The 24078-nt window shown below is 26.3% G+C and overlaps 2 protein-coding genes across 8 annotated transcripts in view; both read left to right on the top strand.

Moving 5' to 3' along the window:
• Positions 1-16762, top strand: part of LOC124816217 (uncharacterized) — a 27426-nt gene extending 10664 nt beyond the window's left edge. Inside the window, exons 2-5 of one of the 3 annotated variants that reach the window (XM_065814732.1) lie at positions 321-506; positions 629-823; positions 5124-5172; positions 16294-16762. In XM_065814732.1, coding sequence (XP_065670804.1) covers positions 341-506; positions 629-823; positions 5124-5134 — 372 coding nt within the window. In that variant the 5' untranslated portion in view covers positions 321-340 and the 3' untranslated portion in view covers positions 5135-5172; positions 16294-16762. Of the gene's footprint in view, positions 1-320; positions 507-628; positions 824-5118; positions 5173-16293 lie in introns of all 3 variants that reach the window. The other 2 variants (XR_010642774.1, XM_065814733.1) reach the window with 2 other exon arrangements.
• A 708-nt stretch (positions 16763-17470) lies between these two features.
• Positions 17471-24078, top strand: part of LOC100197214 (centrosome and spindle pole associated protein 1) — a 45654-nt gene continuing 39046 nt past the window's right edge. For 4 of the 5 annotated variants that reach the window (XM_065814728.1, XM_065814730.1, XM_065814729.1 and 1 more), the window contains exons 1-5: positions 17471-17710; positions 21106-21169; positions 21259-21356; positions 23446-23464; positions 23657-23729. In XM_065814728.1, coding sequence (XP_065670800.1) covers positions 17537-17710; positions 21106-21169; positions 21259-21356; positions 23446-23464; positions 23657-23729 — 428 coding nt within the window. In that variant the 5' untranslated portion in view covers positions 17471-17536. The remainder of the gene's footprint in view (positions 17711-21105; positions 21170-21258; positions 21357-23445; positions 23465-23656; positions 23730-24078) is intronic. The other variant, XM_065814727.1, reaches the window with a different exon arrangement.

The raw sequence follows: 24078 nt of genomic DNA, 5'->3' as shown, positions 1-24078 counted from the left end.
TCCTCCCCCCCCTTATAGGATTTATTTATGTAATGTCATTGAATTTTTTGAAGATGGTAAGATTGATGGATCAATATTTTCATACAATATACTGTGTAACTAAATAGGCTAACTTTGCAGGTTTTGCATATTATTATATACTATTGAAGATTATTATATAGTAATAATAAATATATTCCCAACATTTTTTTCTATATCGATTTATTTTCAATATTTTCTAAAAGTACTTACTATAAACGTAGGCAACCTGCGTATGTATAACTATGCTTTAAATTATTAGAATAGTCTTCTATAAAAGTACAATTTTCTTTTATTTTTAGGCAAACAAGTTAGGGATACTATGGCTTTTTTCAATTCAAAATTCTTTTACGGAAGGAGGAAAGGAGTTGCTACGCCAATTTCAATTGACTCTGATCCTGATGACAGCTCATCCTCTGATGAATCAGAAAATGAAGCTGAACCTACAATTCCTTTTGAAGCGTTAGAACAAGATTCAGATTCTTCCGGTAAGCATAAATTAATTTACTTCAATGACACAAATTAATTAATTTCCGCATTATTTACCTATCATAGGCCTATTTCTGAATATAGAAATGTTTACTTATAAATGGCATTTTTTTCTGTGTAGATGATTCAGAAGTTACAGAAGAAAGTGAAACCGAAGATCCAGATGAACCTGATGAACAAAATGGTCCCACTGCGGCTGCCACATCGAATGGTCCTAGAGGTAATCGTAATAGAAAAAGACCCCAAATTTGGAGAAGAAAGGATCCAGATAAAAATGTCACTATCAATGTTCCATTCACTGGAAAACTATATGAAGGTCAGCCCGTAAAAGAATCAATTCAATATTTTTGTGATATATTGGATGATTTAATTTTATCAAACATTGTTGTAGAGTCAAATCGTTATGCCCTACAATGTGATATAAATAGGCCTCTAGATGTAAATGAAAAGGAAATTGAGCAGTTCATTGGAATAATTTAATTGACCTGTATTGTTAAAATGAGTTGTAGTCGAATGTATTGGGATGGAGAGATGCGTTACGATAAAGTAGCAGATGTCATGAGTCGTAGGAGATTTGAAACCATAAAAAAAAATCTTCATGTGGTCGATAATGAGAAACGTCCTGAAAACTGCTCAGATAAACTTTTAAAAATTAGGCCTTTAGCTGATGCATTGAATGCAAATTTGTGAAAAAGTAGGTATTCATTATGTTGGCACAGCTGGGCTGAATAGATTACCTAGTTGCAATGTGCCAAATGATAAGGAACTCAAAAAGAAAGGGAGAGGTGCATCTGTTATTCATACAACTCTCTTCAATGATGTTGAGGTGTGAGCAATAAAGTGGTATTATAACCGTGGGGTAATGTTAGTTTCTACTTATGCTGGTATAGCACCCCTTGGCAAAATAAGTCGTTATGACAGAGTGAATAAAAGAAGAATTGATGTTGATTGTCTGGTGTGAAACTTTACAACAAGTGTATGGGAGGGGTGGACCTGCTAGACATGCTTATTGCCCTTTATAGAAATCCAGTACGATCAAAGAAATGGTATCATCAGATAATTTTTTATTTACTTGACACCATAGTCGTTCAAGCATGGAACACATACAGGCGAGACGCAAGACTTAGTGGAATAACGGATCCTAGAAAAATTATAAAACTTTAAACATTTAAATATCAAATAGCCCTGTGTCTTACTCATGAAAACAAAGTTCCAACCAAGCGAGGTAGACCATCAAGTGATGTTGATGAGCTTCAGAGAGCAAAGGTTTCTAAGGGAGGTGAAGGAGCTGCAACTAAAATTCCCCCTAAACCTATTCAAAATGATCAATTTGGTCATTGGCCAATTGTAACAATAAGAGGGAGAAGCAGATTTCCAAGTTGTAAGGCAGCACCAGTAATCAAGTGCACTAAGTGCGATGCTCATCTTTGTCTTAATTCGACATCTAACTGTTTCATGAAATTTCATAGAGTATAACCTAATCTATTATAAATATTTTTATAAAACAGACCTATAAAAAGCTTGTTTTAGAAAAAGGATTTCAAATTACAGTATTATAACTTACCTAGTCAATATATACGGTATTTGTTACTAAACAGTTTGAGCTACTTCAAATATCACAAGTGCTTGAAGGAATCAATATTTTTTTTATTATTTATCTAGTCAATATGAATTGTTGTTCAAATTTTTTTTGCAATTTTGTTAAAAATAAAATTAATTTTCAGGACCAATTATGATGTTTTGCATAATTTAGTTTTTATAACTGAATAAATGCCTAATTACTGCAACTAGTGTCAATAAAAATATATGAATTTACTAATTTTTTATTTTCCAAATTTTTAATTTTTTTTTTCCTTTTCTGCTCACTGTGACGAAAAAGTCTAGCACCCAAATTTTCGCCCCCCCCCAAAATTTTTTATTTACATGTTTGTTTGTTTGCTTTTTAGGGACTGTTTAAAGTTAATTTCAAGACTCATATAATTTTTCTCTTCTAGTTACAAAAAAAGCGCGGTTCAGGTTTAAAAAAAATAATAGCATCAAGGAGACTGCATAAAGAAAACATAGAAAGCAAAGAAAACAACAAGAACAAATTCTCTCTGAAGCTGATAATGTACCAATGAATGATTTGCTAGTAGAATAAAAAGCTTTACATTTTGCGAAATAGTTAAGCTTCAAAAATTTTCAAGGTGTGGAAGAATGGCTAGACTAATTTAAGGAAAATTAATTTAAATTGGAGATAATTTGACAAAGGCTCGTAAAAATATAAATTGTATCCTTGACATGGATTTACAAGCTCATAAAAGACAATATACAATTACTTGTAAAACGAAATTTTTAACAGTTTAAAGCACATAATATATATTGCATTTAGACCTAAGAATTACTATTTGTTTGTTTAATTTCTATTTATTACTTTGAAAAGAATATTTGGAAAAACTTTCTTTAATTCGAAAATCTCTCTAATTCAAACATTTATTTTTCCCCATAAAATTCGATTTAGAGACATTGTACTGTATAATAATAATTTAAATTTTCAGTTGTTTTAGGGTAAAGATTTCATCTGTTGGCAAAGTAAACCTTTCACTGTTGTTTTAATGTTTCACTGCTGCTCAAAGTTCTAACAAAAAATTTATCAAATTAAAATCTTTTAAAATGTTTAAAGTTGGTATTAAGTATATATATATATATATATATATATATATATATATATATATATATATATATATATATATATATATATACAAATATACATATATATTGTTTATAATGTAACCTTTGATATGCAGTAATACAGTTCTGCATAGTAATAGTGCATGCTATGTCAGAATTAAATGATATTTAATGGTGTATAAATTTGTGTAATGATGAAGTGTGTAAATCCTCACTTATGTAGGTAAGGATTTAAGGATTAAGAATTTCACTTATGTAGGTAAGGATTTACATGCATTGCACTTTTTTACCATTAGTAACTCTTGTAACCATTAGTAACTCATGTTAGTTTTCATCTAGTGTCATAAAGGTAAAATTTACCTGAAAATTTTTGGGTAACTTTTGAAAAATTACTGCTTGGAAAATTTTATGGTTTTTTATTAAAATGAAAGGCAATGTTAATTGTTAAATTAAAAATATAATATTCAAAATGTATTAAAAACAATTTATCACATGTTATATAGCTGTTAAAATATATACTTCATGAAATGTATGTTTGTTTAATCTACTGAATATTCTTTTATACAACTTGAGATAAAGTTTATTTTATGCGCAGGAAATGAAAAAGTTTTAATAATACAATGATATGATAATGATGTTTTAATGATTATAAATTGTAAAATAAGCAAAAACTTAAACTTTTTCAAAGTTCGCAACATGAAAAAAAGGTATCTTGTTTTAGAAAGGAATAAAATAGTTTCTTTATTGAGATAAAATGACAGTACTGTAGCTAGACTGGTACAACTGCTACACCACATGGGTGTCATTGAGTGTAAATTATAAAAAAAAGTGTAAATTAAAAAAAGAAAATAAAGCTTAAAATAAAAAGAATGGGCAGTAGATAAAACCCTTTTACTTAGGATTGTTGCTTACTTTTTGATCCCCAGTCAATACAACAGGGTCTTTTTGAGGCCCAAGGCTATTTTAAAGCAAGAAGCCTCTTTTCATATGATTAATCTAAGATTTAATTTTAAGAGTTTCTTTCAAAAACATCTTTTGTTTTGAATTAGGGCCCTGTTTTCAAGCACCAAGTTGATTTGGAAAACACTTAAGCGCTCAAAGCAAGTAGAGGTATAACCCCTTGTCGATTAGGTTAAAGTCATGGAAATAAGCCAATAAGTCCAAATCCCCTCAAGAAATGTTTTCCTAAAGTTTTCTTAAAAAAAAAATTATTATTTTTTCCACAAAAATTTACTCTTTCAAATTTAAAATTTACCTCTAAATTCACCTGAAAATTTTTCTGCGAAATTTAGAATTAAAATAAAACATGTTAAAACAATATAAAACAAGTAACTCATGAAGTATTATTATGTTTCAAACAACTTTTATTTGTAGTAGAGATGACTTTGTCCAGTTTAGTATCTACTATGGTCTTAACAAAAGTTGAATTTTTTGACTGAACAAACTAGCTCTAACACTGAGTGCATAGTGATCTGCCAGAGGCCTCTGAGGGCAAAGTCATTATTTTCAATATCAAACAGTTTCTAATAGTACATAAAGAGGATTTTTCTGGAATCGCATCATACCTGGCTAAAATATTCTTCCAAACTCTATTGTATCTGTCATATCAGTCAATGCCTTTAAAAATCAGTAGGACCTATTTTTTATGGAAATTCAAAAGCAAAATAGGCTGACATTCATCATTGTGGGGTATTGTTAGTTGCCCTGCTTGCAAATGCTTAAGCATTTGTTTTTATAAACAAAGATTAATTATGCAAATATTCTTCACAAATATATTTAGAACTTTATATTATTATCTTGATGCTAAACTTCAAATTGTTTTAAATTTGTTTAAGACAATTTGGAGTTTATAAATTTTGTAAAATCTGAAATAACTATGTCTATTAGCAAAAGCTATATAGTTTTAAAATTTTGTTCTGTTATTTTTTTTGCTTTATTAAGGACAGTTTGGATTTAGTATTAGAGTGCATTGTGAAGACAACTGAGAAGTGCGAGGTAATGTTTTTATTTAAAGTTTTGATTAACATTATTTAAGTAGCTCATAAATAACGAGTTTTTTATATACTTTTCAGCACACAAAATATATACATTCATGTATATATATATACACATTAGTTATTATAATTAGTATATTATAATTTATTTATATATATATATATATATATATATATATATATATATATATATATATATATATATATATATATATATATATATATATATATACATATATATACACATACATATATGCATATACATATATGCATATATATGGTATATATAAATGTATATATATCAACTTAGTTTCTCCGCACAGCGGCCTTGCTCGGCAAGGTTTGTGTTTCGGAGTTAAAGAGTTGAGAGGGGGTTGCACCACGAATAAAAACTCAAAAAAAAAAAAAACACAAAAAAATGAGTAGCCTCCTCGACTGTAGTGACCCCCTTCGGGCCTTGGGGAGGTGAATAATCTAAAAAAAAAATATATATATATATACATATATATATTTGTATATAAATATATATATACATATATACATACATATATATATATATATATATATATATATATATATATATATATATATATATATATACACACACACACATATATATATATATCTATATATACATATATATATATATATATATATATATATATATATATATATGCATATATGTATGTATATATATATTTATATATATATATATATACACATATATATATATATATATATATATATATATATATATATATATATATATATATATAAATAAATTATAATATACTAATTATAATAACTAATGTGTATATATATATATAAATTAGTAGAAAATCACTTAACAAAGATTTTTTTTCATTCAACACTGTGTTTCATCAATAAAGACTCATCAGAAATGAATGATCAAATTAATAAAACTTCAATTTATACCAAAGATTAAATTACAGGAAGTCGCGAATGTCTTAACTACTCTAAATTTTCACACATTTGTCATATTTGCTAATGCTATTATTATTATTTTTTTTAAACATCTTCGCTTCCAACAAGGCTGCAAGCAGCCACTAATTAAAATTGGAAGTTACTGAAAGAGAAAAGATGAAGATTGTAGAGCAAGATAACGATTGACGGACGACTTAAAGGATTGCAAATTATATGAATCAGGAAAGCAAGATGAAGGAAGCGAATTCCAAAGAACTGATGTTCGAGAAAAAAAACTAGACGAATAAATGTTTTTGGAGCACTTAGGAACAGTCACAGAAAAAGGATGACACTTAATTGAATGACGAGTAACACAAGAATGAATTTTAGTAGATGGCACAAGAGATGCTAGCTCTTTAGAGCAGTGCCTATTATAGTATTTGTAAAAAAGAGAAAGAGAAGCAACATTACGATGATGTGATTATGGTTGGAGGTTGGCTGCAAGAGCAGGTCCAACTATGTTTACAATGCGTTTTTGCACCTTGTCTAAAAGAGAAAGGGCATCATTAGAAGATCCGCCCCAGATATGGGAACAGTTTTCCATAAAAGACCAGACTTGAGATTTATAGAGATAGAGAATAGAATCCGAAGTAAGAAAGTGAGGAGCTCGATAAAGAGATGCAACCTTAGCAGATGCTAATTTTGCAACTGATTTGATATATGGTTTCCAAGAAAGATTGGAAGTAAGAGTTAATCCTTGAATATGAAGAGTAGGTGACTCATCGAGTACATCACCGTTCATAAATATAGGAAGATCTAAATTATTGCGATAACAATTGGCTGAAAAAAGTTTAGTTTTATCTGAATTAAAGTTCACCAGCCATTGTGAGCCCCATGCTGTAGCAGAAGTGAGATCTTTTTAAAGCTCAAATGCCCCTTCCAAGCAGAGGGTGTTGGTTTCTTATCGCAACAAGAATAAATGGTAGTATCATCAGCAAACTATGCCACCTTAGATGTGAGAATATCTGGAAGATCGTTAATGTAAATTAAAAAGAGTATAGGGCCAAGGATAGAATCTTGAGGAACCCCTGAAGTTACAGAATAAGAAGAAGAGTGTTGTCCATTGAGAACAACTTTTATGCTACAATTGAAAAGGAAGGATTCAATGGTCTTAAAAATGTTGCCGGATACACCATAAGAAGAAAGCTTATGGAGATGACCAGCATGCCAAACTTTATCAAAAGCTTTTGAAATGTCAAGAGCAATGGCCTTAACCTCTCCACCTTCATCTAATGCACAATAAAACCTGTCAGTTATTACTGTTAGCAAATTAGCTGTAAAACGAGAAGATCAAAATCCATATTGATGGTCAGAAAGTAAGTTATTAGATTCAAGATGAGAAATTAAGTGTTTGTTAAATAAAGATTCAAAAACCTTGCTTATGATAGGAAGAAGGCTTATGGGAAGGTAGTTAGACAAATCAGATCGCTCTCCAGAATTTTTGAAGATAGAGATAACAGATGCCGCTTTCCAGCAGGCTGGAAAACAAGGATCAACCTGTTTATTGGCAATATCAGGTAGAACGCAACTAGTGGAATCAAGAGATGATATTGAAGAAAAGTTTTTAGCAAACAATTCGGCTTTGTCTTTAGGTGAGGTGACAAAGTCTGAACCATACAAGAGAGGTGGAATTATAGATTTGCCCTTATTATTGATATTATTAAAGATTCTCCAGAAGTCACGAGAGCCTAATTTTTGAGATGAGATACGAGATTTCATGACCTGAGAATAGCGGGTTTTGGCGTTAGACAAAACTTTTTTACAATTGTTTCTAGCAGTAATAAACAGACGTCTGTTTTCTGGAGAATTGTTTTGCTGATAAATATGGAAGTTATGGTTTCGATTGGCAATTGCAGCAGCAAAGTGTGAGGAAAACCATGGAGGAGAGTGAGGCTTGACCTGGAATCGTCGAGAGGGAATAAAAGATTCCATGCCAGCCTGAATCCACGAAGTTATGTAAGAAGCACATTTGTTGACAGGAAGACGAAAGATTTCTATCCATGGGCCATCATGGAGAAAATCTTGGAAAGAATCCCAGTCAGCTTTACTGTAATTGTAAGAGGTTCGATAATAGGGTGATTCAGGCAATGAACAAGAATGAGTTTTAGAGAGATCAAACCGTGATCAGAAGTACCTAAGGATAAATGTAGAGAAACTGAGCACTGACTAGGATCAGAAACAAGACATAAGTCGAGTAGAGAAGGTAGATGATTCGGGTTGTCAGGAAAGCGAGTTGGAAAGTTGACTATTTGAGTTAAGGATTAAGAAAGGGAAAAGTTGTGGGCTTTAATGCCTGCAGAGTTACTGACACTAGAGCCAAGCCATTCAGAGTGGTGAGCATTAAAGTCACCAACAACATTATAAAAATTGTTATTATTATAAAATATTATTATTATAAATAATTATTATTATAAAATAAATATTGTTATTATTATAAAAAGAATTCTTTAGAACTGATTACTCATGCTTTTTTAAATAAATATTTTTTAAAAGAGGGGATTTAACTATTATTTGAGCTCTTTTATTTTATAGTTTTCTAGGAGAAACTTATTTTTGTGCCTACATTTAGAAATTAATTTCGATTTTTTGTTTAATAAGCATTCTTGGTTTGCATATGTAATTATTTCAAATTTTTCTTGAAGGCCTAGTATGTATTTTTTGGAAATATTGTTATATGCAGGCGCTGTTTTAAGGATGGACCAATTCAGATTTTATAAATCATCAATATTTTTATCTTTTAATTCCCATATATATTATGACACCATGGTGTCTTTTGAATACTTTATATTTTTAAAAGATTGCTTATGATTGGCAAAATGTTTTTTCCATTCACCCTCTGTTATGCCAATATATTGTTTATCAGGTACATTCTTAGAGGAAACTAGACATTTATATACCACATTTTTAGATAAACAACTTCCACTCATTGGACAATTGTTTTTTTGTTTACAATTACAATTTTCTGTAGTTTTTTCATTTAGGATTTATTTTTTGTTTAACAAAGCATTATTGTGACCTTTTATAACTCTTTCTATATTTTTTGTGCAACTGTAGCTAATTGTAATTGTATTTTGATTAAAAATTTTATTTAATTTATTAGAGGGCCATAAATGCTTATCGACCGATTTTAAAAACACTTTTCCTATGTTAGTGGAAACATTTTTGCTATATGGGGGTTGAACCAAATTAAATTTCTAGTTCTATTTCTCTTTTTTATATTCTTTTTTTCAGGGTCAAATTTTAGTTCAATATTTTCAAAACCACTTTTTTTAAGGGCATCTTCAAATATTTGATGATGGATGATTTGATTTAATATTAATATACAATAATTCATCGTTTAGTTTTTTGAAAGGCGTATGTGAATTAGGTTAATAAGGTTATACGAATTTTCAGAGAGGTTAAATGTGATATCTAGAAAATTCACAATTTTTAAATTTCTTTTTGTTTCGATTTGAAAGAAATATTTAAAAATTTTTTTATAATTTAGATGGTTTAATAGTAATTACACATTACTATTAAACCATCGTCACGATAAAAGCCTAAATCTTTTTTATTGATTATTTTACTTAATAAATCTAAAATATGTAGTCCAACAAATTCACAAATTTCTGCTCTGTCATAACTGCCCATTGTTACATCAAAGCAGTCATGTATGTTTTTCATTTTCCAAGTTTCCTTATTAAAATAAAGCAAGGTTTTTCTACAATGTTTTATTATATGGATTGTTTCATCAGGAATAACTGTGTGGCTTTTTGCAAATTCAATTGTTTTATCTAAAATATCTGCAGTTATTGAGGAGTAAAAATCATTAATGTAAAATTGAATAAATGTACATTCATTTTTATTTTCGATTATGGAGAACCAATTTATAACATCAGTGGTATTTTTCCACTGTTGCGAATTTAATTTATTTCTAAGAATATTATTAATTTTGTCCGATCTCATTTTTTGAGGTAACCAATAACCTACTAGGAAGTTTGTTTTGAAAATTTGGTTTATGATCTTTTAGTGTTATGAAGGCTTGGGCAGGGGCAGTTGATTCGATTCTGTTATCAAGGTTTACTTATATATATATATATATATATATATATATATATATATATATATATATATATATATATATATATATATATATATATATATATATATATTTATATATATATATATTTGTAGTTCTTGTAGTTCTTGTAGTTCTTTACAAGTTGCTGGTTGATCACTTTGAAGATGTTACTAATTTTTATTTTTTTGTAATTTTTACTGGCACTTATGAATCTTCAGACTTAATTTCCTGCCTCAGACTTGGTTTGTGAAGTTGATGCTGTTGCTGTTACTGGTGTGAAGTAGGATTCAAGAACACTTTTTTTCCTTTGGATGGATGGATAATTTTTGAATTAGCAGTCTTTCCAGTTGTATACCCGACTTTCTTTCCTTTCAATCTGAAGATGATACAATCTTTTGTCCTTACTGCAGAACCATTCACCATCTTTTTTTGTGATATCAAAATTTTCATTGAATTTCTTTGTTATATCAAATTTTTCATTGTATTTCTTTGTTTTACACATTTATTGTATGTCTTCCGCACTTGATCCAGTTTTGCCTATATGACTTGAATTGATATATGTGGAAAATTTCATTTTTTTTGCCATAAACTTGTTATTCTTTCTCAATTTGCTTTATGTGTTCTCATCTATTAGTTTTTATATGTTCTCATTTATTTGTCAGGAAATGTCTTTTGCTTTTCTCTTTGTTCTATATTGCTCTCCTTCATCTCAAGACTGCACTTTTTCTGATGTTATTTCTGATCAAATTGACCAAGCCCTCTCTCATTATCCATCAGCCAATATCGTTGTTGTTGGTGACTTTTATGCTCATCACACTGAACAGCTTACTCTAGTGTCTCTTGTGCCATCTACTAAAATTCATTCTTGTGTTACTTGTCATTCAATTAGTCTTGTCCTTTTACTGTGACTGCTCCTAAGTGCTCCAAAAACTCTTATTCATCTAGTTTTTTTCCTCGAACATCAGGTCTTTGGAATTACTTCCTTCATCTAGCTTTCCTGATTCATATAATTTGCAACCATCTAAGTCATTAAGTCATCTGTCAATCATTATCTTGCTCTATAAACTTCATCTTTTTTCTTCCAGTAACATTCAACTCTAATAGTGGTTGCTCCCAGGAACAGACAGTGACTAATAATTTGGATTTTGAGTGGTATTCTGTTATCTTTCAGTGATTGTTTTTCTAGCGGAACAGTTCTTCTTTTCCTATATGGCTCATAAAATCCTACCATATTCTTCATTCAGATTGTCTTGTTTCTATCAATAATGGAAGCACTTTTTTTATAGGTCATTTTGATTAAAGATAATACTTGAATATATTTCTCAAAGGCAATAATATTAAATATAAATGCTATTGTATTTCTATATTATTTGACTCTGCCGTCTGGTGAATACAGATTAGGGCAATTTCACATTGTAAAATTTTTGAAATCAAAAGTTGGTATAGGTGTGAAAGATTTATGTTAGAATATGTGTTAGAATATAATAGAATTATGTGGTTAAAAAAAATGTAAAACTGATTCGGGCTTCAACATTTAAAAACTGACAAAATTAGGAACAATTGTGCAAATATGTACATACAACATGTTGCAAAAATTGGCTAAAATGTAAAAATGTAAAGAATTAATATAAATATAAATGTTAAAATGTTTTGGACCCAAAAAAAATATGGGACCATAAAATATGGGTCTAATAGGCGCTTATAGAGACTAACTCTTAGATCAATGCCATAAACTTTAACATAAACTAAACATTATGTTAAGTTTATGTTAAAGTTTATGGCATTGACAGAATAAAAACAAAACATCAGTTTAAGAACTTTTAATTATTAATCAATTTATCATTTGCTTGCGATAAATTAATTGGTTTTGTTAACATTTCTGTGATTTTCTTTTTTACTTAGATCTTTAGTTTTTGATTGAGAGTTTGCAAGATATGTAAGTGGCAAAACCTCTCCAGATTCTTTTGTGTTCATCAGATCAACAGATGAAAAACTAATTGTAGTAAGAGGTTTCACCTCAATTCGACATATTTGTACTAGGTCATTACAACATTTACAATCTTCATAATTGATTTAGGTTTAATCTTAGGGGCAAATTTTTTATTTTCTTTATTTTCTTTACCTATTGAACACAGTTTATTACTCAACTTTGTGTTTTTGTAGGTTATGCAAGTTAAAATTGAATTTTTTTTTTCTTAAAAAAAAAAATTGCCAAAATAATTTGCTTATATTGGTTTAAATGTTTTACTTCATTTTAATCCATTTAACATATTGTTTAATTTTTTCACCTTTTCCTTACGTCAGGGTTGGCCAAGAAGGTATGTGATTTCAAGTCTCTATATGACCACTCAATTAATATTTTGTTTTGACGATTTAATCACAGTTTTTAACAAATGCGCTGAAAATATTGGTTTTTAATTATGATAAAAATAAATAACTTTGACTCATTTATCTTTACTAATGTTTTTAAATTAGGAAAACGCTTTTAAATAAAGTAGCTAATGATTTTAATTAAAGTATCATTGGAAGTTGTATACATTTTTATTTATATTATTTAACTATATCAGATTTTTTTATAAAAAAATATAAAAAAAGTAAAATTTATGAAAAAAAATTTTAATTTTATAAGCAATGACTTTAAACAGCATTGGTCTCTTTAAAAAACTTTATTTAAGAATCATTAGAGTTAATTCGCTCGAAAAGTAGAAAGGTTTTTTTGTGAAGAAAAAAAAGGCAAACTTTTTTGAAAGCCGTTTGATTTAAATAAACTTGATCTTTACTTATGATTTTATATTATTAAAATGCATTATTTTTTAATTTATTATTATTAAATAAAGTAACAAATCTAATGATTTTTTATTTTACTAATATATTTTTTTATATTTATTTATAAAAATAATAATGAATAGTATATATATTTTTTATACATATAAGTATGTATTTTTTATAATAGATGTCTTTAAATAAAGGAAAAAATTATATAAACTTTTTAAAAAAACAATTTAATTATTTTTTCTTTTGTTTACGTTAGTGCAAAGAATTGTAAAGAATCTTTTATTTTAACTTTTAAATGTGCATATTTATTAAACAATTGTTTGATGTAAGTTGTTACTTTATTTAGAAAAGTAATATAATATAAAAACATCAGTAAAGATAATTCAAAGTTAAGAAGTAAAGTAAAGAAGATTCAAAGTTATTCATTCCAAACGAAATTTATATAATTTTATCGTTATAGTTTATTATTTATTTTATTAAGTTTTAGTTTTGTTTCTTTTATTTTAATTTTAGTTAAGTTATTTTTATTTTAAAATTTCAAAAGATATTAACAGAAGTGGTCGAGTTGTCAAAATCAAATAGTGATTGTGTGGTCATATTATGACATGAAATTGCACGTCTTCCTGGCAAAGCTTGTTATGTGGTGGTTTTTTTGACGTTTTTTGTTGTAGTGGCTTTGTTTGTTGTTATCGTTGTTGTTGCTTTCTTTTATTTTATTTTTTACCATTTTTCTTCTTAAGATTAATAAATTTTTATAATTTCTATTTGATTTCAAGACTAATTTAGGTTTCACGGTTATATTTTTGATAGGTTAGCAAAATTCAATCTATGTATCTATGACAGTGTGAGGTTTTCGTAAACTTTGTATTTGGTTTTGTTGTTTTTCTAATTTTACATAAGTTTCTCTATCTTATCTCTTGAAATGGTATTGAGGTATCTATCTTCTATCTTATCTTTTGAAATGGTATTGAGAGGTATCTATCTTATAACTTATCTCTTGAAATGGTATTGAGAGGTATCTACCTTATATCTTATCTCTTTCTCAAACTTATCAGCTTAAGTGTATTTCTCCAAAAAGTACCAGTGACTAGCTGTGGTTTTAATAAAGTTTTATTTTATGACGTTTTTTACATATGCGGTGTAATATAGTATTTTAAGTTTTTTCTATTAGAACTTATCTTTATATTTATTATTTTCTATTTATTTATTTCAACAAATTTTTTGACCAGTGATATGGTAAGTGCTTATTTTATTTTTTATTATTTTTTTATTTAAAATAAAAAAAAATGTTAACTAATTTTTATTTTATAATAATTAATATTTTGATTTAATTACTTTTCATTTTGTTATGTTATTTGATATTAAATTCACATTTCTTACTCTCCATATTATTTCATTAAAAATTGTACTTTCCAAATTTGAGTGTAGTTAGGGTTTTGCCTGTTTGTAGTTTCTGTTTTAAGTCTCTTTACTGCAGTATAAAGCAGGCGTAGGTTGTGGGGTAAATTATAAATGGCGATAATGTTTATCTGATGGGATAAACTAGGTATTAGCGCTAAGCCTCTTTGAAATGCCAATAGTAATAAATTTAATTTTGAGGAGAAGGTTATTACCACCACTACATGAATTATGATTACACAAAAGCAATAATGTTTTTTCTTTATCTTATACCTCTTATCATTTTATATTTATTCATTTTAAATGTTGATATATCTATGCATATATATAAGTAAGTTAAACTTTTATATTTAATGAAGATTTATTGTTTCTTATGTGTCCTGTTTTGTTTTAGGTATACTTTAACAATAAATTTTTTGTTGACTATGATTTGTGTATAAGCTTTTTCTTTTTAAAATAAATCTGTTTATTCTGAACATCTGTTCAGTTTTCTTTGTTTTTATTATTTATCCTCCTATATAAAAAGTTTTTTCAATAGAAACGTTTTACATTTCTCTTTGGGCTTTCATTGCTCAGTCTAGTTCAAGCACCACAGATTACCTGCATCAAATATAACAAAAATATAATACAAAAATTTATTTAAGTATAGTAAAACTTCTGTAAAAAAAGTAGTTTATCATATTTTTGTTGGTTGAAGAACAAGCAAAGAAATTACCAAAGAAAAAAAATTGAAAACATTTTCAGGTTTAATTCAATGTTATCTGCAAATTAAATGTTACCCAGTATGACTTTATGAAAAAGTTTATTATTTTACCGTTCTGCGCAGCGCGCTATAAACATAATTAGTTCAGCTTTTAATATTTCTTTTTTGATAGAATATAACTCCTAAAATACCTTTCCCTAATCAGTTTACATTTTTAATTAAAAAATAATTACATCATTGTTCTTAGTTCACAGAATCATCCTCATCTATACTAATATTTGATGTATAATTATAAGCATTATAATTATACATCAAATATTAGATGACGATGATTCTGTGAACATAATTTCATATATAATTATAAGCATTGCTCAATCAGGCAGTTTATTTAGTCTAATTCTTGCTGATTTCCATAAACTTCTAAAAGACTCCAGAAAATTCTAAAAAGTTTCATTAATTTAAAAAAACATCCAGAACAGTCCAGAAAGTTATTGAAAATTCTATAAGGTTCAAGAAAATTCTAGGCTTCAGAAAGTTGTAATGCTACTGTAATCGTAATTTTGTGTTGTGGTTAACCATTTTTGAAAATTAATCAGAATAAAACCCATTTCATTACTTTTGTGCTAAAGTTCATTGATTTATGACACAGAAAATTAATTATTTTACAAAATGTTAAAAAGTCATAATCCTACTATAAATATATATATATATATATATATATATATATATATATATATATATATATATATATATATATATATATATATATATACTATTATTTTATATTTGTGCTAATATAAAATAATTTTTTCTTGAAAAAGGCTTTTTCAAGAAATAATTGTTCTATTTTATTATTGCAAAAACATTAAGCACTCTCACCTACTTGCGAGAACATTAAGGAATTATTTGTACTACTGTGTGGATTCAACTATTTGTAATACAATGAGTATTCTCACTGTTTGATTTTCAATTTGTTAGAAAATAAAATATGTTTTTATATTAAAAAACTTGATCACTTGAAAACTTTGTAACTTTTTTTTTTTTAATTTGTTTTTTTTTTAAAAAAAAAATTTATAAAATTGAGTTTTATTAAAATTTTATTATTCATTTAGAATGGTTTTTACATATTAGCATTTTTATCTTTAATTATAATTAAAAAAGAATAAATAAGTAAACGTAATGACTCTATATGAATTTTATAGTTAAAAGATATGCATATGGAAGTGAAAGAAGGAGCATATTCAGTTACTGTTGATGAATGGGGTTCAAATAAACAGCAAAAACATTTTTTTTATATTAGTAAAGGTGAAACAATTAATCTTACTTTTCAATTTTAGTTTTTTTTTTCAAATTTTTATGAAACACGTTTGAAAATTTGATTTCATATTTTGATATTTTTTTACATTAATGCTGTTAACATCTTTTTTGATTTTCATACAAAGTGCTTTTTACATAAATGCTGCTTCTTGATTTTCAAACAAAATAGTTTTTTATGCATAATATTTATTATTTATTTTATAAATTTTTTTAAATTATTTTTTGTTTTGCAACTATATTTATATTAAAGTTAACTTTATTATTATATGGAAAAATTAATTGATAAATATTTTTTATTTTTAAAAACAAGATGTTATATTTTGCTGCTTACAAAATTTGAAAAAAAAATCTTTGTTTATTATTTTGGATAATATTCTGTCAATGTTTGTAAATTCCTTATGTCACATGGGGGAAGGGGGCGGGTATACCAGGGGTTTGTATATACTATATACAAACAGTTTTTAGTGTTGATTAATGGTTATTATTAGAAACAATCAAATTAAAGAAAATTTTAATTAAAATTTAAAAGAAATAAAAAAAAAATTTAATTAAATTTAACAAGCAAATATTAACACAAACAAATGCTCAATAAACAAAAAGTTGTACAGGGTTTAAAAAAAAAGGATAAACACCCTGTTTCAAATGCAAAGTAAAATCAAAATTTTTATGCAATTTTTTTTTATTTAAAAAAAATGATATTATTAAGTGTTCATTTTTTTTTTTATATTTTATTTATTTAAAATGGATATTTTGAAATAATGAATCCATTTAAATCAACCATATAAAATGTAATAATGGATGAAGTTGATACAATCATGGCTTTGCGTAGTTGAAGCAGTGAATATAGTATGGAATTAATACAACCATGATGTTGATTAATGTGGCTTCATTATTAAAAAATTTAAACATATAAATCTAGTGAGGTTTCTTGTTTTAAAAAACAGTTATTTTTGACATAATATCTATATGATTTTTATTGCAACCTTATTAAGAATCTTTTTTTTAACATTTTCTAATGAATATATATATTTAGATAAAATCTGATGTAGAAATTTGTTTTTAATTTTATGAGATTTTTTTTTAATTGCAAGCAAACAAATTTTTTACATAAATTGTAAATAGTGCTAAATGCTAAACAAAGAAATAAATGCCTTGAATATTGGAGCCTATATTGAATCCAGGAAAAAAGGTTTGACAAAAGAAAAAGAAGAATTGCACAGAAAGTCTATAGAAAATAAACCTTCTAATTCAAATTATAATGAGATCACATTGTATGATTCAGCTGTAAATCAACATAGTAAGGTTAGTCTTTTAAAAAATACAAGTTAACACTATTCTTTATTTTCAGCATAAAAATGTTAATTAAATGGAAAAGAGAAAACTTTTCTTATAGAATAGAAAGAGTTTTTCTTATAGAATAGGAAGAATTTGTTTGTAAACAATGTTGTCAAAGTAATTTTTTGTAAACAATGTTGTCGAAGTAATTGTTATTTTGTTAGATTTTTTTTTTTAGTATAATATTATTACTTTATTAAGTTGTTGTTGATAATTAGTTTACTACAGCTGCAAATGTAATATAATTTTTAAGAATGTGTTTTGGAATGAGTGTCTATTGTCTATTAATTTGACAATTCTGCATAGGCAAGGTATTGATGCTGTCAAATACTATTTGAAGCAAAACCCTAAAAATGATAAACTCAGTAATTGTCGTTCGGTTGCTTTTGTTAAAATAAGCTTGAAAATGATTCTGACCCATATTTTATGAATAATATGCATCATTCTATCAAATTTATTTTCAATCAATACATTAACTTCATGGATCTTATCTTGTTAAGAAGAATGCAGGTTATGTGATAATCACTATCTATAGAAAATCTATAGAAAATCTGCTGACACTTTCTATAGAAAATCTGTAAACACTATCTATAGAAAATCTACAGACACTACCTATAGAAAATCTACAGACACTATCTATATCTACATGCAATTAGAACATTGTATTAAAACAAATATATATGCATATTTTGTTTGTTTTTTCCTTCATGTTGTTATTATAATTGGATTGTTATTTGTTAACAAGATTTGAATATTGTTATGTGTTAACAATATTTGAATATTGTTATGTGTTAACAATATTTGAATATTGTTATGTGTTAACAACATTTGAATATTGTTATGTGTTAACCAATATTTGAATATTGTTATGTGTTAACAATATTTGAATACTGTTATGTGTTAGCAATATTTGAATATTGTTATGTGTTAACAATATTTGAATATTGTTATGTGTTAACAATATTTGAATATTGTTATGTGTTAACAATATTTGAATATTGTTATGTGTTAACAATATTTGAATATTGTTATGTGTTAACAATATTTGAATATTGTTATGTGTTAACAATATTTGAATATTGTTATGTGTTAACAATATTTGAATATTGTTATGTGTTAACAATATTTGAATATTGTTATGTGTTAACAATATTTGAATATTGTTATGTGTTAACAATATTTGAATATTGTTATGTGTTAACAATATTTGAATATTGTTATGTGTTAACAATATTTGAATATTGTTATGTGTTAACAATATTTGAATATTGTTATGTGTTAACAATATTTGAATATTGTTATGTGTTAACAATATTTGAATATTGTTATGTGTTAACAATGTTTGAATACTGTTATGTGTTAACAATATTTGAATATTGTTATGTGTTAACAATATTTGAATATTGTTATGTGTTAACAATATTTGAATATTGTTATGTGTTAACAATATTTGAATATTGTTATGTGTTAACAATATTTGAATATTGTTATGTGTTAACAATATTTGAATATTGTTATGTGTTAACAATATTTGAATATTGTTATGTGTTAACAATATTTGAATATTGTTATGTGTTAACAATATTTGAATATTGTTATGTGTTAACAATATTTGAATATTGTTATGTGTTAACAATATTTGAATATTGTTATGTGTTAACAATTTTTGAATATTGTTATGTGTTAACAATATTTGAATATTGTTATGTGTTAACAATGTTTGAATACTGTTATGTGTTAACAATATTTGAATATTGTTATGTGTTAACAATATTTGAATATTGTTATGTGTTAACAATATTTGAATATTGTTATGTGTTAACAATATTTGAATATTGTTATGTGTTAACAATATTTGAATATTGTTATGTGTTAACAATATTTGAATATTGTTATGTGTTAACAATATTTGAATATTGTTATGTGTTAACAATATTTGAATATTGTTATGTGTTAACAATATTTGAATATTGTTATGTGTTAACAATATTTGAATATTGTTATGTGTTAACAATATTTGAATATTGTTATGTGTTAACAATATTTGAATATTGTTATGTGTTAACAATATTTGAATATTGTTATGTGTTAACAATGTTTGAATACTGTTATGTGTTAACAATATTTGAATATTGTTATGTGTTAACAATATTTGAATATTGTTATGTGTTAACAATATTTGAATATTGTTATGTGTTAACAATATTTGAATATTGTTATGTGTTAACAATATTTGAATATTGTTATGTGTTAACAATATTTGAATATTGTTATGTGTTAACAATATTTGAATATTGTTATGTGTTAACAATATTTGAATATTGTTATGTGTTAACAATATTTGAATATTGTTATGTGTTAACAATATTTGAATATTGTTATGTGTTAACAATATTTGAATATTGTTATGGTTAACAAGATTTTATCAGTGATCTTTATTGTAGCTATTTTTGCTAAACTATTTGACATTTTTGGTTTTCATCTAATAAATTTTTTGTTTTTTATTTACTTCTTAGTGATTGTTTTATTAACATGATTTTTCTCAGGTATTTGAATTTTTTGTAAAATTTTATTATTTACTTAGAACAATAATATTTAGCTTAAGCTTTGTTCCACCTAATGTTTATTCTCACAATTTTTTTTTATTCCTGATTAATATTGTATTCGTTTTTTTGAGGTTGGTTTCTATGTCAGGGTTTATTATATGTTTTGTTTCTGTTTGATAAACTCAAAAAAATTTCAGATAAAACATATAAAGCAAGCTTTATCTGAAAAAAGTTAGAGTTTCTGATTACACACATTTTCTTCTATTTTTGGTCTTTATTAGTATTCTCTTTGGGATTTATTAGTATTAAAAGTACCTACTTTTTTGTTTTATGTTATTAATTTGTGAGCATTTTTTAGTGATTTAGTTTAGTTTTGAGGGGATTGGTTTTTAGTGGTTTAGTTTGGCCTTTGAGTGTTTCAATTGAAATTGTTGTTTATTGGTCTTTACCAATTTTCTATCAGTGGTATGGTAAATTGTTTCAATTTTATCTATTATTTTTATTATTTATATTATTTGCATTGTATTTATCATTCTCCTTTTTCATACTGTTTCTATAAAAATATTGGGGCTTTACAAATTTGGACATGATTGGTTTTTGGCTGTTTGAAAACTTATTATATCACTGCAGTAAAGAACAGTGTTATTAGATCAGCATGGAGAAATTGCTCTTCATCCTTTATAAAAACACTTTATGGCATGTTTTTAGTATTAAGATGAGGTTATTGATATGAGGATTGAGATGGGATATTAGCTATCAGTTTTGATTGGTTTAACTATGTTGTGTATGTTTTGTATTGTTTTTAATGTTATACAGGTTTATACTTCCTCTCATGACGATGATAGTAAAAGTTGTCGTAGTAATCCTATGGAAAAGATTGGTAATTTTTTTACTTTCTTTTATTTTGTTTTTTGTTAGATAACAAAAGTTTTCTTTTATTTGTTAGAGTTTTTATTTGTTATTTTGTAGAGTTTACAAGGCCATTTTTTAATTTTGGAGAATCTGAAAATCGACAAAAGAAATTGAAAGATGAAAGAAAGAACGATTATGCTGAATATTTAGCAGAGGTTCTTTTAATTGTTAATTTTAGATATTTTTCTTTATGTAATTATTATCAAGATCAAACATTAAGTTTCGTAATAAAGTTTATTCAAAGAATAAATTTTCCTTTACAGTTTCATTTCTCGTACACATTTGTTGTCTTACTTTTTACAGATTCATTACTTGTACCTATTTGTTGTCAAACTTTTTACAGATTCATTCCTCATACACATTTGTTGTTTTGCATACTCATTTTCTTCAAACCTTGTCAAGCATTGTTTGTATAGTCAAGCATTGTTTGTATGGTTAAACATGAAAGTTTGATATATTCTTCATAATATTAAAACTTCTTTGGAAGCTTATGCTATATATCTACTATATATTTTTTTTCAAAATGTTTCAAAAATTTTTTTTTTAATTTTTAAAATTTTTTTGTCATAAATTCTAATTTGAAAAAAAAAATTTAAATAGTAAAGAATAGATAGATAAATGGATTAAAGAATGGTACACATTGAGCTTGGATGTTCAATTGGATCTTCAAGTTCACAAGCCAAATAAATTTAAATCACTTAAACCTTTTCTCCACAAATGATTTGTTAAAGGTTGAAAATAAAATGTTCACTTAATTTTAAGTTTATTTATTCTTATAGAAAAATAGTTAAAAAGTTTTTTTCATACTTAATTTTCATTTCATATTAGACTTATTCTTATAAAGAATTAATTTATTGAAATTTACTAGTAAAATGAACAAAAAAATAAGAATATCGATTTTAAATTTCAAAAATATCAGCAATGATAAATGGTTGATATTTTTAACTGTTCAAACATCAATTCACTGATCAAACATCAGTTCACTGTTCAAACTTCAACTCACTTATATTTAAACGTCAACTTATTGTTAAACATCTGTGATTGAAAATCTAGCTGTGACTAAAAAAATCTTTTAGTCACAGCTTAATTCTGCGACTAAAAGATTCTATGGCAGTGAGGCAAGGGCTTGACTTACCTAAAGCTTTTGATATTGATATTATTACTAGATATTTCGATATTGTCTAAAGCTTTCGGTCTTGACTTATCTAAAGCTTTTGATAAAGTTTGGCATGCTGGTCTTCTCGATAAACTTGCTTTATATGCTTTGTCTGGAAAAGTTTTTGAGTTTATCAAATCAATTCTTTTTAATTGCTTTAGTAAAGTCATCTTTAAAGACCAATATTCTTCAATTTCAGTAACTTCTGGGGTACCTCAAGGTTCTGTTTTTTCTCTTGTTTTTTTTCTTATCTACATTTATGATCTTCCTGACAACCTTACATCTAAAATGGCTCTATTTGCTGATGACTCAGTATTACACTCCTGTCCTGACAAAAAGTCCTTTCTTTTTGATCACTTAGAACAGGCAGCTGATCTTGAATCTCACCTCTGTAACAAATTGGGGCTTACAGTTACTTGTGAATTTTAACTCCGACAAAACTCAGTTATTTACTGCAAAATCAATTGCATTACTATCTACGTTCCAATATTATTAAACATTAACCCTCTTAACTAGTCCTCTTCATCACATCTTCTTGGATTATTGTTCACTACTGGCCTCTAATGGAAACCATATATACAATCAATTGCAAAGCTAGCATCTGATTCCATTCTCTACCTTTACAAATCTCTTATAAGTCCCTGTAAGTGATGCTCTTTCTTTTTTAGAGAAGATCTAAAAATGAATTTTAAACATAGTTAGACCTGCTTTATCTGCTAAGCTTGAGCCTCTTTCCCATTGTTGTAAAGTTGCATCTTTTTCTCTTTTCTACTATCATGGTAGCTGCTCAAAGGAGCTATTTACTTTAGTTCCATCAACCAAAACTTATTTTTGCTTGACATGTCATTCAGCAAAGTTGCATCCTTTTGTTGTTTCTGTCCCTGCATGCTCTAAAACTTTCATTAATCTAGCTTTTCCCCTGCATTTTAACCCTTAAAACTCTCTCCCATCTTCATGTTTTCCTGACTACAAATACAACCTCTAATTCTTAGGTCTTTTGTCAGCTGTTTCCTTGCTCTTTAACTGTATTCTTTGTTTTCTATTAAATTTATTTGATCAATTTTTATATCAAAAACGTTTTTGTTTAGCGTGAAAAAAAGATTTCAGGTAGATTTATTTATTGTTGTACTTTATTGCTTTTGTTTTAGCTTTAAATATTATTTCTATAACTTATTTTAGTATTGTTTATTGCTTTAGTATTTTATAATTAATTTTTTAAAATAATTTTATAGTTTCATTTTTTATTTAATTGTTTTTTTTATTTATTTTTGTGCAGTTACTTAGTAATTTCGTTTTTAGCTTACAAATCTTCATTAGATGATAGCTACAATCATATGGTTCAACAAAAGAAAAAAGAAGAAGAGAAATACAGGTTTTATTCTCTCTAATTTATATATATACACACAGTGGAGTACATTCGGATTTTGGATGGTTGTCCGGCGGGCGACTGAGAGTAATAATTTAGCTAATCTTGGTTGCCCATCAATATTTTGAGTCGTTCATTATTATAAAAAAGAAATAAAACGTTTGATTAAACAAGTTTTTCAAGTCTTTTAAAGTTATCACTAGGAATAAATTATATTTTCATATTTGATAAAAATAAAATTATAAAAAAGATTTGTAACATCAGCAGTTATGATACATTATATTTATTGATGCATTTATTAAGTAGCATTAAAGAAATCTTGGTATTGTTAATGGCGTCATGTTTTATGTAATTA

Source organism: Hydra vulgaris, chromosome 12 (genome assembly GCF_038396675.1).
Source record: "Hydra vulgaris chromosome 12, alternate assembly HydraT2T_AEP".
Lineage (NCBI taxonomy): Eukaryota > Metazoa > Cnidaria > Hydrozoa > Anthoathecata > Hydridae > Hydra > Hydra vulgaris.
The sequence above is the reverse complement of the archived record's forward strand: the minus strand, read 5'-3'. Positions and strand labels throughout refer to the sequence as shown.